The 12,810-nt window shown below is 42.1% G+C and overlaps 2 protein-coding genes across 2 annotated transcripts in view; one reads left to right on the top strand and one right to left on the bottom strand.

Annotated features, from left to right (window-relative positions):
* The window catches only part of LOC119410122 (dynactin subunit 1), a 23,020-nt gene extending 19,983 nt beyond the window's left edge, over window positions 1–3,037 (top strand). The window contains exons 17-24 of the mRNA XM_037677065.1: window positions 90–215; window positions 300–442; window positions 514–680; window positions 780–901; window positions 1,051–1,246; window positions 1,333–1,406; window positions 2,430–2,516; window positions 2,593–3,037. Coding sequence (XP_037532993.1) covers window positions 90–215; window positions 300–442; window positions 514–680; window positions 780–901; window positions 1,051–1,246; window positions 1,333–1,406; window positions 2,430–2,516; window positions 2,593–2,730 — 1,053 coding nt within the window. The 3' untranslated portion in view covers window positions 2,731–3,037. The remainder of the gene's footprint in view (window positions 1–89; window positions 216–299; window positions 443–513; window positions 681–779; window positions 902–1,050; window positions 1,247–1,332; window positions 1,407–2,429; window positions 2,517–2,592) is intronic.
* A 6-nt stretch (window positions 3,038–3,043) lies between these two features.
* The window catches only part of LOC119410015 (protein fantom), a 37,519-nt gene continuing 27,752 nt past the window's right edge, over window positions 3,044–12,810 (bottom strand). Inside the window, exons 18-22 of the mRNA XM_037676954.1 lie at window positions 12,300–12,532; window positions 6,873–7,023; window positions 6,447–6,693; window positions 6,137–6,325; window positions 3,044–3,482 (exon numbers count right to left, since the gene is read on the bottom strand). Of these exons, the coding sequence (XP_037532882.1) occupies window positions 3,334–3,482; window positions 6,137–6,325; window positions 6,447–6,693; window positions 6,873–7,023; window positions 12,300–12,532 (969 nt within the window). The 3' untranslated portion in view covers window positions 3,044–3,333. The remainder of the gene's footprint in view (window positions 3,483–6,136; window positions 6,326–6,446; window positions 6,694–6,872; window positions 7,024–12,299; window positions 12,533–12,810) is intronic.

Raw genomic sequence — 12,810 nt, 5'->3', positions numbered from 1 at the left:
TATACGGCGAAGCGACGCGTATGGCAGAAAGTACTGTATACTTCCCTTATTTGTTCCTAACTCATAACCTCTGAAACTTCTGTCTTTAGACTCCTCCGGTGGAGACGAGGGCGTCCACCGTCAGGGCTGAGATGACAGACGCCGAAGGACTGGGAGTCAAACTGGAAGACCGAGAAACTGTCATCAAGGAGCTCAAGAAATCTCTAAAGATTAAGGTGACGTGAAACTTTGGTTTTTAAGGTTCGGGGATGTCCGAGACGTGAAGAAAAGCTGAACCGACTAGTTGTGGGTGTTTCCAGGGCGAGGAGCTCAGCGAGGCTCACGTTCGCCTGAGTCTCCTGGAGAAAAAGCTGGACACTTCCACCAAAGACGCCGATGAACGTGTGGAGAAGATTCAGACCAAGCTGGATGAAAGCCTCACCCAGCTCAAGAAAAAGGAAAAGTAAGATTCAACTCGTGTGTTCCGTCTCTGTTCCTCCAGTGTCTTGTATTCACCTCCTCGCTCGCCTGCAGGGAGTTTGAAGAGACGATGGATGCTCTGCAGGCCGATATTGACCAGCTGGAGGCGGAGAAGGCAGAGCTGAAACAACGCATCCATAATCAGTCAAAGATGACTATTGAAGGTCTGAGAGGCCCACCCGCCTCAGGAATCTCCTCCGTCGTTCATGGATCCGCAGGTGGTGGGTTCATGTGGCCAAACGACGTTTGAAGCCATGAATGCACCGAATTCTTCAGTGAACAAGTCCAGAGGTTCAACAGTGTTTTCATTTTTCCTTTAGCCGGCCTGCCTCCGGCCATGGCGGGACCAACGGAAGTGGTGGACTCTCCTCTCCTCCGGCAGCAGGTTGAGGTCCAGAGACTGGGCATGAAACACCTGAAGACTGAAAACAACCGACTAAAGGTAAACTGGGAGTTATCGGTGGAGTTCTGCAGCTGTTTAGGGCTCTGCAACCTTTAATATTTAATGTGTTCCACTCCAGAAATGATGGGATGGATTTGGTCACTGTGCATTTAGAATAATTTCTATTCATTTAAATATTTCCCTTGCAGGCTGAGAAGATGAGGGATCAGCTCGCCTCCCTGCCTCCACTCCGTCCTCCTAAACTCCCACAAGTGTCCAAAGAAACCTCGGTGCCTCCGGAGGGTCTGAACACGGGCATTTATCGGAGGACAGACCAGCTGCTGGCCACCCTGCTCAAGCTGAGTGCTCAGGTCAAAGTGGTGGACATCACTGGGAAGACCGCAGGTGTGTGTGTGAGAGCAGTTCTGTTCCGTCAGCCTCTTGAGTTTGGATCCGTTGCTGGTTTCTGAACCTTCTCTCCCGTCTTGTAGTCAGCGCCAGCGCCCAGCTGCTGGAGCAGACGGCTCGACTGAAGAATCTCAGCGATGCTCTGGACAAACTTAAAGTAAAAGTTTTGTGTTTTATGAAGCGTTCACTTTATTGTGATCCTTTTTTTTTTCTTCCGTACGATTCTCGTCCCTCAGTTTTTCAGCTATTTCAACAAATCATGAATCAAAACGTTCAGCTCTTTCAGAACAATCCTGCTGTGACTTTGGGTATTGGTGCAATTTTAGCTTATATAATATTTAGCCTTTTCTGCCATTTTTTTTTCCTCATAGAAAATGAACTGAGCTCATTTTACATCCTTCAGATCTTTAGATGCGTTTACAACATTTTACTGCTCCTTTCACATTTTGTTCTGCTTCACCTTCTTTTTGCAAATTTTAACTTTTTTCGGCTAATTGCAGCTGTTTTGTGCTCCTTTAATTTTTTTTGCCAACTACATTTTTGTGCTTCTCCTTTCAGCAAGTTTAATCTTTTTCTGCTACTTTAGATATTTAGCTGTTTTTATGCCAATTCCACATTTTTTGCACTCATTCAACTTTTTTCAGCCCAATTCAGAAAAAAAAAATCTCTCCACTTGTAATTTCAGCTTCTTTTTGCTTTTTATCTACTTTTCATCTTTTTTGACATTTACACTTGTGCTCTTTTCTGCTTTCTTCTTCCAATTTAAGCTTGTTCTACCTTTTTCAGCTATCTTTTTTGAAATTTGTTTAGCTAATTTCAGCTGTTTTCAGATCAATTCGACTTTCTTTGTAATTTCTGCTACTTTCAGTTTATTTATATTTTAACTTTTTCATCCAATTCTACTTTTTTTTTTTTTAGCTCATTTCATCTCTTTCCACTTCTGTTCGTTTAGGCTTTCTGCCCGTCAGCTACTTTTCTAATTTAGCTAATTTCATAATTTGTGCTTATTTAAACCTAGTTCAGCAAATGCTTGTTCTTCTGCCAATTTAGCTTCTTTGTTTTTAGCTAATTTCAGCAAGTTCTTCTGTAATAAGCTTTCACAGCAAATGCAATTTTTCTAGTTATGATTTATCAGCTGCGGGGAACAAACATTGCCAGTAACTAAAACCTTTTGTTTCAGGGTGAGGTCGCTGAGCACGTGGTTTCAAACCAGCCTGGAGCCAAAGCTTCCTCTGACTTCGCCACGTTCCCAGTTTCCTCCTTCAAGGTACTTCCCGTACACGCTTTGGTCTTCTTCCTGGTTTGTATGAATACAAATGATACATTTTTATACCGTTTCTCAGGCTAAGGAAGAGAAACGGGGAGGAACGGTGTTTGTTGGTCGCGTTGCCATTCCGTGCACCCGCGGGCAGGAACAAGTGCACCGCCTGGTTCTGTCGCAGCAGCAGCTGCAGCAGGTGCACCACCTCCTCATGGTCTAAAAGCACACGGAGACACTCGACCTTCCATTTCAACATTATCACTTTTTTTTTCCCCATATACTCAGGAAGCTGTACCCTGTTAACGCAAAGCACTAAAACTGCTGACCAGCCGTCTTTGAAGTTGAATTTAATAATTTAATGTGTAACCTTTGAAGTCACTTTATGAATTTGTCGTTTTCATTAAAACTTTTGCACAGATTTCGACAGCTCCTGTAAGAACAGAGGAAGTGTCATTTTGCTTAAATGAACTGTCTTTTTTCTTTGTAAGTTTATATGTAGTCGTCGCTCGTCTGTTCTCCAATAAACATGACAAACAGTTTATGGTAAACTTTATTGGTAATTAACAAAACAACAACAAGCGAAACTGTTTTTTCGGCAGACGCCTCGTACAGCCATGACTTGTGGACGGGAAGCTTTTATTAAAAGGCGTTATATTTTAAAGATCTTAAACGGTACAGTCAGGAAACTGCATGAAGTTTTAAAAAGCCGAACCTGAAAACATCCCAAATAAAAACATTTTACATTTGTATCGAGGCGCTGACGAGAACTTTCTAAACTAAAATGCACTCTCGAGCAGGGATGAGAGAGACGTGCACATCCTCGTCAGTAAAAGCCGTGGTGCGCTGGTCTGTGGTGAGTGTACGGGGCGTAGTGGCGTCTGCTGTGACGGTTCCGCATCACAAAGTGGTCATCGTGGTGACGAGGATACTCCTCACGGTGCTCAAAGTAGTGGGTAGGCTGGTTGCCAAAACCTGTGAGGACAATTAGATCAGGAACAAACACAAGAGGGCGCCGTAGAGCTTAGACTCAAGTCTGGTTAGATTACAGTAGCAACAGAAGTATAACTACATGTTTGCATTACTTAAGTATATAGTACAGGGTAACAGTCACTTTATAATACAGCCACAGGTACTGAACTGTATTTTATAGTTTCAGTAGTCCCTCATCGCGGGGGTTACGTTCCAGATAAATGAAAATCCACGAAGTAGGGACGTTATTTAAAAAAAATATCATATCATCTTTGTCATATATATATATATATATATTTTAAGGCTTTATAAACCTTTCCCACACCCTTGTAATATTTTAAACGTTTAAACCCATGTCATTTTAACATACGTGCTGCTAGGGGTAGACGATATGGCTCAAATATGTGATATTTCAGAGCATTCTGACGATGATGATAAATTTCATAAATAAAGAGTTATTCATTTGACAAAATCAACTTGCTGCTTCGCATTATATATATAAAAAAACAAGGGTTAATTAACTTGCAATTACTTTATTTAATAAAGTATTCAGTCTCAAAATATAAAAAGAAAAAAATTACAATGATCCTTCTGTTATTTAGATTGAAAAAGTTTGCACAAAATATAGATCAACAAAATCCACCACAAAAACTAAAGTGCAGTTTCCCAAAATAACTCGATAACATTAAAGCTCAAGATCTGTTACCATACCATACCAATTTATTTATAGAGCACTTAAAACAGCAACAAGGCCAACCAAAGTGCTGGACAAAAGAAAACATGCACGCACAGCGGACAGGAAAACATAAAATAGAAATACAGATACAAATAGCAGCAGAAGCTAAAAATGGCCAACAGAGTAGAGAACAGACCGGACCAAAACAAATCACACCATGTTAAAGGCAAGAGAATAGAAGTGGGTCTTCAAGCGAGACTTAAAAGACAGAGTGTGGGAGCCTGGTGGGACATATGGCTGCAGAAGATCAGCGAGATAGGATGGGGCGGAACTGTTCAGTGATTTAAAAACATACATGAGAATTTTGAATTGGATCCGAAGGTGCAGGGAGGCCAAAACTGGCGTGATGTGCTCTCTATAGCCTGTACCAGTTAAAAATCGGGCTGCAGCATTTTGGACCAGTTGTAGACGAGCAATGGAGGACTGACTGATTCCAAACAGAAGTGAATTGCAGTAATCAAGCCTAGATGTTATGAAGGCGTGGATCACTGTCTCAAGGTTCTTTTTGGAGAGTATAAATGTAATATACAACAACAAAATATGTTGCCATTAAATGAGCTACAACTTCTAAAACTCGTGAAAATGCTGAAAACTATGAAACGCTGCCTGAACGGACTGCTGATCAGAACCATCAGCCAGTTTCCTGCTCTTCAGGAAAGCAGCTGGTCTCGAGGTTTGAGCAGTCGGGACTCGGGTCAGGCTCCGCGGTCACACGACCATAAATCTGTGGTCGATGCATTCAGTGTTTCCCCTCCCATTATACAGGAGGGTGCCCCACCGACAACGGAGCTACGCGCGCTCCCGCCCCACCCGCCCGCACTGACTTAACTCCAAGTTAACAGCGCGCTAGCTTAAAAGCTAAAAGCAATATCTTCCCTCGCGCTGAACCCTCACTCTGATCGGCTCTAAAACTGTCGGGACAAACGGCGCTCAGCTCAGATGAGTCTGTGTCGCTCCCGCTCTAAAACAGTGCACAGCTCTCAGATGTCTCCGTTCATGCCTTCACCTTTACAACTTGAATATCGCAGCGTAATCCGCTGCATGGTGGGATGATGCATTTACTTTATGAAATTAGCACATCGTGATATAATTTATTTTCCTGGGCAAGTTTTTTTTATTTTACCGTTATCATGAATGATATATGGCCCAGCCCTACGTACTGCAAACTGCAAAATTTATATGGGTACTAACCAGCCTTGGTCCGGTTCTGATTGGCTCTCTGCAGCCATTGAGCACCAAACTTCCAGAGAGCCAGCACAAAACCACACAATGTTCCAGATAGTGTTCAAATAATTCAGAGGGATCTGGATGAAAAAAGTCCTGGTGAGCTCCGGATAAAACACCGGACCTCCAAGCAACGTCTCCCCGCTCGAGAGGCCTCGTGGGCCGGCAAGCCGCAATCGGACTGACTGATGAGGCTGGAAGTCCGGTTCTGGTCCAATTCCCGGTTGGTTCCATACGGCTCTCTGCATCCACCGAGCGCCAAAGTCACTAAGAAAAAGGACCGAACTTTTTCGGATCGGATCAAAACTTTCTCTCCATTTCAGCAGAAAGCAACAGCTGGAAGAACTGTTGGCTTCTGGGAAATGTAGTCCTTATAAGTGGCGATGCAGTGACTGCTTACTGAGCGAAAACTACAAAATGGCAGCGTCTGTCCAAAGTTTTTTCCCGTTAACTTTTTACTGTATCCCGTACTGTCCCAACCACTTGAGTAATATTAAAGTTGACAAGCGTGTGCCGTGTACAATCTTTGAAAAATCACGAAAGAGCGAGTGTAAAAGTCGAACTGCAAAGTAGCGAGAGACTACTGCAAACCTAAATATTTAGTTAATAATTTGGTACTGGAGCTTTTAATTTTAAAATATGAATACAATTTTTAAAACTTGATTGGGGCGATTCTAAAAACAATGCGAGCTCTTACCGTTCCTTGACGGGTTTTGTTCATACGGACGTCTGCAAGGTGGCCGGTGAGGCAGCGGTTGGACAGCAGGTCTGAAATTCTCTGCATTTTCATGGCAATGAGGCTGCGGCTCTGGGTTATCAAAGCTCAAGTAGCCAATGGGAAGAGAATCGCTAGAGAAATCATCTCCATGGCAGGTGGAGTTTACTGCTGTTGGAGAAAAGAAACGGAGGTAGAAGGAAATAATTAGGACGTGACCAGGAAAGACAACGTGCTGAAAGAGAAATAATGTCATGCTACTGATTTGATCAAACTTTGGACCCTCGCTCACCATCAGCAGTCAGTGGATAGTGCAGTATCACTCCCCAGGCCTGCGCGATGTGCTGCATCAGAAGAGAGGTTATTCTGCGGTGTGCAATGGCATTCCAGTGGATTCCATCTTTTGTGCGATGCTGCAGGGAGAACCGGAACTGATAGTGGAGGTCCAGCACGTCCATGTCATAGACATCGGCCAGAGTCCCGCTGAAGAAGTTGGCTTCAATCACATCAAAACGCAGCTGGGGAACTTTGTGCTCAATCTGTGGTCGACCAGGCAGAGAAGAGAACGTTTGGAAGCTCAGAAAGCAGACAGGAGGACTGAGGTTCATACTTTCCAAAAAAGATGTAAAAATTAATTGATGGCTGGAGAAAATAATTGCTGATTTTCTGGGTTACAGAACCTGTGTCCAGTCTTGACAGTTAACTCTGGATGATTTACCTCAGGCACCAGAAAGCCACCTCTGATGCTCTCGCCTAAGGGCATGGTGAGGTTCCATATGATCAGGGACTCCTCCGGCAGGATCATCCTCAGCTCATTAAAGAACTTATGGAGGTTATCCTTGTAGTCTTCAGTCCAACTCGATCTGTATCTACAAAACCCCACAAATAAAAAGCTGATTATTCATACACGTCACCAAGCTTGGTTTTGATAACCATTAGCATTTCATCAAGAAAAGGTCCCAAGTTCAAGAACTTGGCTTCAGGCTAGACAACAGAAAGATGGATATATATTTTTTTTAAGAATGCATATTTTACATGCATTTACAAACCCAAGACACAGCAACGATTTGGAGAATGGTGAAACCATCCATCAACCCGTGAAAAGTACTGCGAAGAAATTGTGGACACCCTCTACAGTGGGGCAAAAAAGTATTCAGTCAGCCACTGGTTGTGCAAGTTCTCCTTAGAAAGATGAGGGGTCTAATTTTCATCATAGGTACACTTCAACTACGAGAGACACAATGAAGAAAGAAATTCAGAAAATCACATTGTAGGATTTTTAAAGAATTTGTAAATTATGGTGGAAATTAAGTATTTGGTCAATTACAAACAAGCAAGATTTCTGGCTCTCGCAGACCTGTAACGTCTTTAAGAAGCCTCAGACAGACTCCAAACTCAACCATGGCCAAGACCAAAGAGCTGTCGAAGGACACCAGGAAGAAAATTGTAGACCTGCACCGGGCTGGGAAGAGTGAATCTACAATAGGCAAGCAGGTTGGTGTGAACAAATCAACTAAGAAAATGGAAGACGTACAAGACCATTGATAATCTCCCTCGATCTGGGGCCCCACGCAAGATCTCATCCCGTGGGGTCAAAATGATCATGTGAATGGTGCGCAAAAATCCCAGAATCTCACGGAGGGACCTGACGAATGACCTGCAGAGAGCTGGACCAAAGTAACGCACTACGCCGAGAGGGACTCAAATCCTGCAGTGCCGGACGTGTCCCCCTGCTTAAACCAGTACATGTCCAGGCCCGTCTGAAATTTGCCAGATAGCATATGGATGATCCAGAAGAGGACTGGGAGAATATTGTGGTCAGATGAAATCAAAATAGAACTTTTTGGTGCAAACTCAACTCGTCGTGTTTGGAGGCAGAAGAATGCTAAGTTGCATCCCAAGAACACCACACCTACTGTGAAGCACGGGGGTGGAAACATCATGCTTTAGGGCTGTTTTTGTGCAAAGGTGATGGGACAACTGATCCATGTTAAGGGAAGAATGAACGGGGCCATGTATTTTGAGATTTTAAGCCCAAAGCTCCTTCCATCAATGAGAGCATCGACGATGGAACGTGGCTGGGACTTCCAGCACGACAGTGATCCAAACACACCGCTCGGGCAACGAAGGAGCGGCTCCGTAAAAAGCATTTCACGGTCCTGGAGTGGCCTGACCAGTCTCCAGATCTCAACCTCATAGAAAATTTGTGGAGGGAGTTGAAAGTCCGTGTTGCCCAGAGACGGCCCCAAAACATCACTGCTCTAGAGGAGATCTGCACGGAGGAATGGACCAAAATACCATGAACAGTATGCGCAAACCTGGTGGAGACTTACAGGAAACGTTTGACCTCTGTCATTGCCAACAAAGGTTATGTTACAAAGTACTGAGTTGCACTTTTGTTATTGACAAAATACTTATTTTCCACCATAATTTATTAATACGTTCTTTAAAAATCCTACAATGTGATTTCCTGGATTTTTTCCCCCTCATTTGATCTCGTAGTTGAAATGTACCTAGGATGAATTTACAGACCTCTCTCTGTAGGAGAACTTGCACAACCAGTAGCTGCTGACTAAATACTTTCTTGCGCCACTGCCACCAAAAGGCAGGCGATGTGTTCATTTGTTAACAAAATATCCCACGAACTACTGGAAGAACTGTACGAGGATCTCAGAAAGCATTTGTTAAATGTACATCAATAAATTAACTTTTGCAGTGATCCAGGTGAAAGATGTCTGCCACAACTAACCGTACTTTACAAACACAGATGTGACGATAACGTATTCAATTTTACAGAAAGAGTCAAAATTGTTTATGTTCTTAACGGCAAACTCAAGGCCCGTCTGTTCAGTCCGTTAGTAAAAAAAATAAAAAAAGTTATGTTTTATGGTGGTTCCAGTTTGATTCCTAATAGAAACTGTTAAATGTAATTTTGTTTTTTGGCTTGTTGAATTTGATTTAACTGAATTCTATAATTACATTTTTTAAGAGAACCAGCAGAAATTTTAACTTCCATTGTATTTATTTACTCCCATTATAGTTTTAGTTTCAGAATTCATGTTTTTTTCTGTATATTTTAAATTCTTAATATCTGACTAGTGTCATTTTCTTTCGTCTCTCCATGTTAGTCACTATTGCTAAGCACTTTGGTAACAATTTCTGTTTTAAATGTGCTATATAAATAAATCTGACTAGACTATTGTTTGATCCTTTTACAAGTTTTTGCCTTTTTAAAATTTTTTGTATGCGTTTGTTACGTTTTTTTCACATTTCTGTTTTTGTGATCAATACGCAACATTTTGATTTACTATTCTTTTCACTATGATCTTTTTCATTCAACCTTTATTTAAACAGATAAATCACATTGAGCCTCGAAGACTCATTTACAAGTGAGACCTGTTTGGACAGACAAAAACAGTGGTTAACTGGACACATGTAGGAGTTGGAAGCGAAAAAAAATTCCTATCAGACTTTTCTTGGCTGAGAAAAACCCCTAATATTGAAAAAACACCTCGCACAAACAAGCACATATTTACGTAAACAATCTGCAGAGCAGGAAGAAGGAAGAGACGAGAGCGGTCAACGACGTCTACAGATGCTCTCGAGGTCACTGTAATCAGTCAATGTCCTCCGGTGAGATCCATAAACATTCTCGAGGTATGTCGAGGAATGGCCAAAAATAACCCCTGAGTATCCAAGAGTCCTGAAGTGATGGCAGAAAGTTTTTTCAGCGGGGTTTCATCTGGTTATCAGTTGGAAATTCCTCAGGGAGGGGGTGGCGAGCGTCCGATCACATTTTCTCCAGGCGAAATTCAGATAAGATGGCCTTCAAGGATACCAAGGCGACCAAAATTTAGATACACACACAGTTGTTTCGGAGACAGGCATAACTTAATGACATCAACCTTGAGTCTGTGTTTGGTCCACTAGGTTCCGAAATGTCCAAATTAACATGGCCAACACCGATGGAACATGTCTGAGTAAAAATCCCCAAGATCTGATCCATTCAGCCCAAAGCATTTGAGTCTGGGTACTCCAGACATGAAACCAAACCATCATAAAGGCAAGCAGCGTGATCGGGTCCAAATTTGCTGCTGACGACTTCCTTGATTGTAGATAAATACCAGGACCAGCTGAATCCAAAAAGCAGGAACCGGCTATCGTGAATCCAATTAAATATGTGTCCTTAAAATCCACAGAGGCAGCAGATAGACATATCAAGTCTTCCAGTCGATGGGATATCCAGCTGCGTACGTGCCAACAGGGTAAATCGGCTCGCCTAAAGCCTGTCTTCTCTTGAAGAAATGTTGTAAATTGAGTTGAGGGACCAACTGGTCAGAACAAGTCCATAATTATGGTTCGGAAGAAATGCAAGAGAGTGTCAGAGTCTCAGAAGCAGTTTCACAGACAGACAGAGCAGCAAAGCGGAGAGGGAGGAAGCATCCGATCTCGACGCCACAGAAACTGAGTCTATAGGATCGTTCAAAATTATTGACAAGGAGTATTTGCATATACATTTTGTGATTGATTTTAAATATATTGTGCATATCCCTAGATGTACAATGGTCAAAGGAATCTGGACTCTCCTTCGGAGATGGGGTGAGTTCAGTTTTCTAAGAGAAAACGAGTAGAGCTGCTGCTCCCCCACATTGAACAGAACCAGTTGAGGTGGTTCCTGCATCTGGTAGGATGCTTTCTGGATGTCCAACTGTGAAAAGACCCTGGGAAAGACCCTAGATATGCTGGAGAAACTAAGTCTCTTGGTTGTCCTGGGAATGCCTTTCAAGTCCTCCCAGAAGAGCTGGAAGAGGCTGTGGAAAGACGTCTGGACCTCCATGGGTCCATACTCCGGAACAAGCAGAATATAATGGAAAGATGATGCAATCTTTATGTCCCTAGATATACAACAGCTACGGCTGTTTCAGGGTTTCTGAAGAAATCACCCAATCAAATTTAATGGGTTTTAATACCAATTTAATGCCATTTTAAAACTCTTTTAATGCCATCGACAGTGAATGCATAGACTTATTTTAAAGTGCTATTTTGATGCCAAAGCCAAAATCGTGTTGAAAGTCAAACTCTTAATCAGAAACCATGAATATGTTTGACCTTGGACAGTGTTCGTCAAATGGAAGTGATGCTACATGATCAAACTGTGTGACATTCTGGACAGGAGCAGCAAGTGTCAGGAACATTACTGCCCCACGTTTGTTCAACAGGTCTACCTAGACCTAATTCAGCTCCAAATGTGACCCATTTGTTTGGTGCAAACAGGAAAAACATGTGCAAAAGCTCAAAAATCCACATTTTAAATTAAATTAAATGAATGTGATGCATTGGATCTGTAGCTCTTCATGACAGTGGGGTGTTTGCCCCCCCCCCCCACTTCAGAGCCAGTGGTAAAGCAATGAATCAAAAGACTATGAAATACGTTTTGTTTTTCTTGATATGGCTCATGGAGCGCCACAGTTTATCGGTTCTTTTTGTGGTTAACGTTTAAAACTAATATAATTTTGGGCATACCAATAAAAATTATTTGTGTCAATTGTTTAATTCAAGAACTAAAACTGCAAAAAACAGCAAATCAAATTGAGACAAAGGGCAGTGAGCGCTCCCAAGGAGGCTAAATATATTTTGGCACGACACCGAACTACCTTTGACCGTTTTCACTTTTTAATTTAATTTAATTTGTCAAACGCTGCAAAATCCTTCACCATCCTGTCCACTGATGGGCTGCAGCCTCGTTTTAAATTCACATTTCCAGCCACTTCAGCTGGAGTTTGTGTCAACCCAATTTATTTCTGCTCTTGGAAGTTTTCCTGTTTTCCCTCCATCATACAACCAACTGACCGGCCAGAAACAATTAATGGTTTCGTGTGTTACTTTAATGTACCACTAATATATTGAATACATCACCATAGTCAGCGGTATCAAAAAAATCACTAAGTTTTCTTAAAAACAAATTAAAAATATTTAATACTGCAGAGATTCAAATGAAATGTTTTTTTATGTCATTGAAGGCCTTAAATTTGGCTAAATACATGTAACGACTTAATGCGTTTAAGACTACTGAAGTGAAATAAATGATTAGCAGTGAATGCTGTGGCCTTATCGACACGCTTCCCAACTGTCTAATGAAACCCACCTTGAAATATCCCAGATGCAGGAGTTGACGATGACCACATCGGGTTTCAAGCCGTGGCGGATGTCGTCCATGATTTTCTGCATGTACTCGGAGAAGACGCGCGTCACGAAGTAAAAGCGGACCAGGTGGTGATCAGACTGAAACTGTCGGACCTCTCTGTACTCCGTCCCATTGGTCTTTATACTCAAACAACCACCTTCCACCAGGAAGTCCTGCTCAAAGCTCATCTCGCCCTAAAGGAACAAGATTTTAGTTTTTTATTTTAAAGGGCAAAAGAAACATTTACAGTTTTGTACGAAAATGATATAGTCCTGATATCTAACAAAGTTAAGTCAGGTCCTCTGGACTGATGCAAAAAGTAAAAAATAAAAACTTGTTGAAACGTTTCATCTTTAATCCAAAAGACTTCAGTCTGAGGAGCTGCAGCTCAGTCTTATAAATAGCACCTTCTCAAACTGGTTGATCCACTACCAGTTTGTTGTTGACATCCAGAATTAGCTGTTCACATGAT

Source organism: Nematolebias whitei, chromosome 1 (genome assembly GCF_014905685.2).
Source record: "Nematolebias whitei isolate Nwh7 chromosome 1, NemWhi1, whole genome shotgun sequence".
NCBI classification, from domain to species: Eukaryota; Metazoa; Chordata; class Actinopteri; order Cyprinodontiformes; family Rivulidae; genus Nematolebias; species Nematolebias whitei.
Note: the sequence above shows the minus strand (reverse complement) of the source record. Positions and strands in the feature narration are given on the sequence as shown.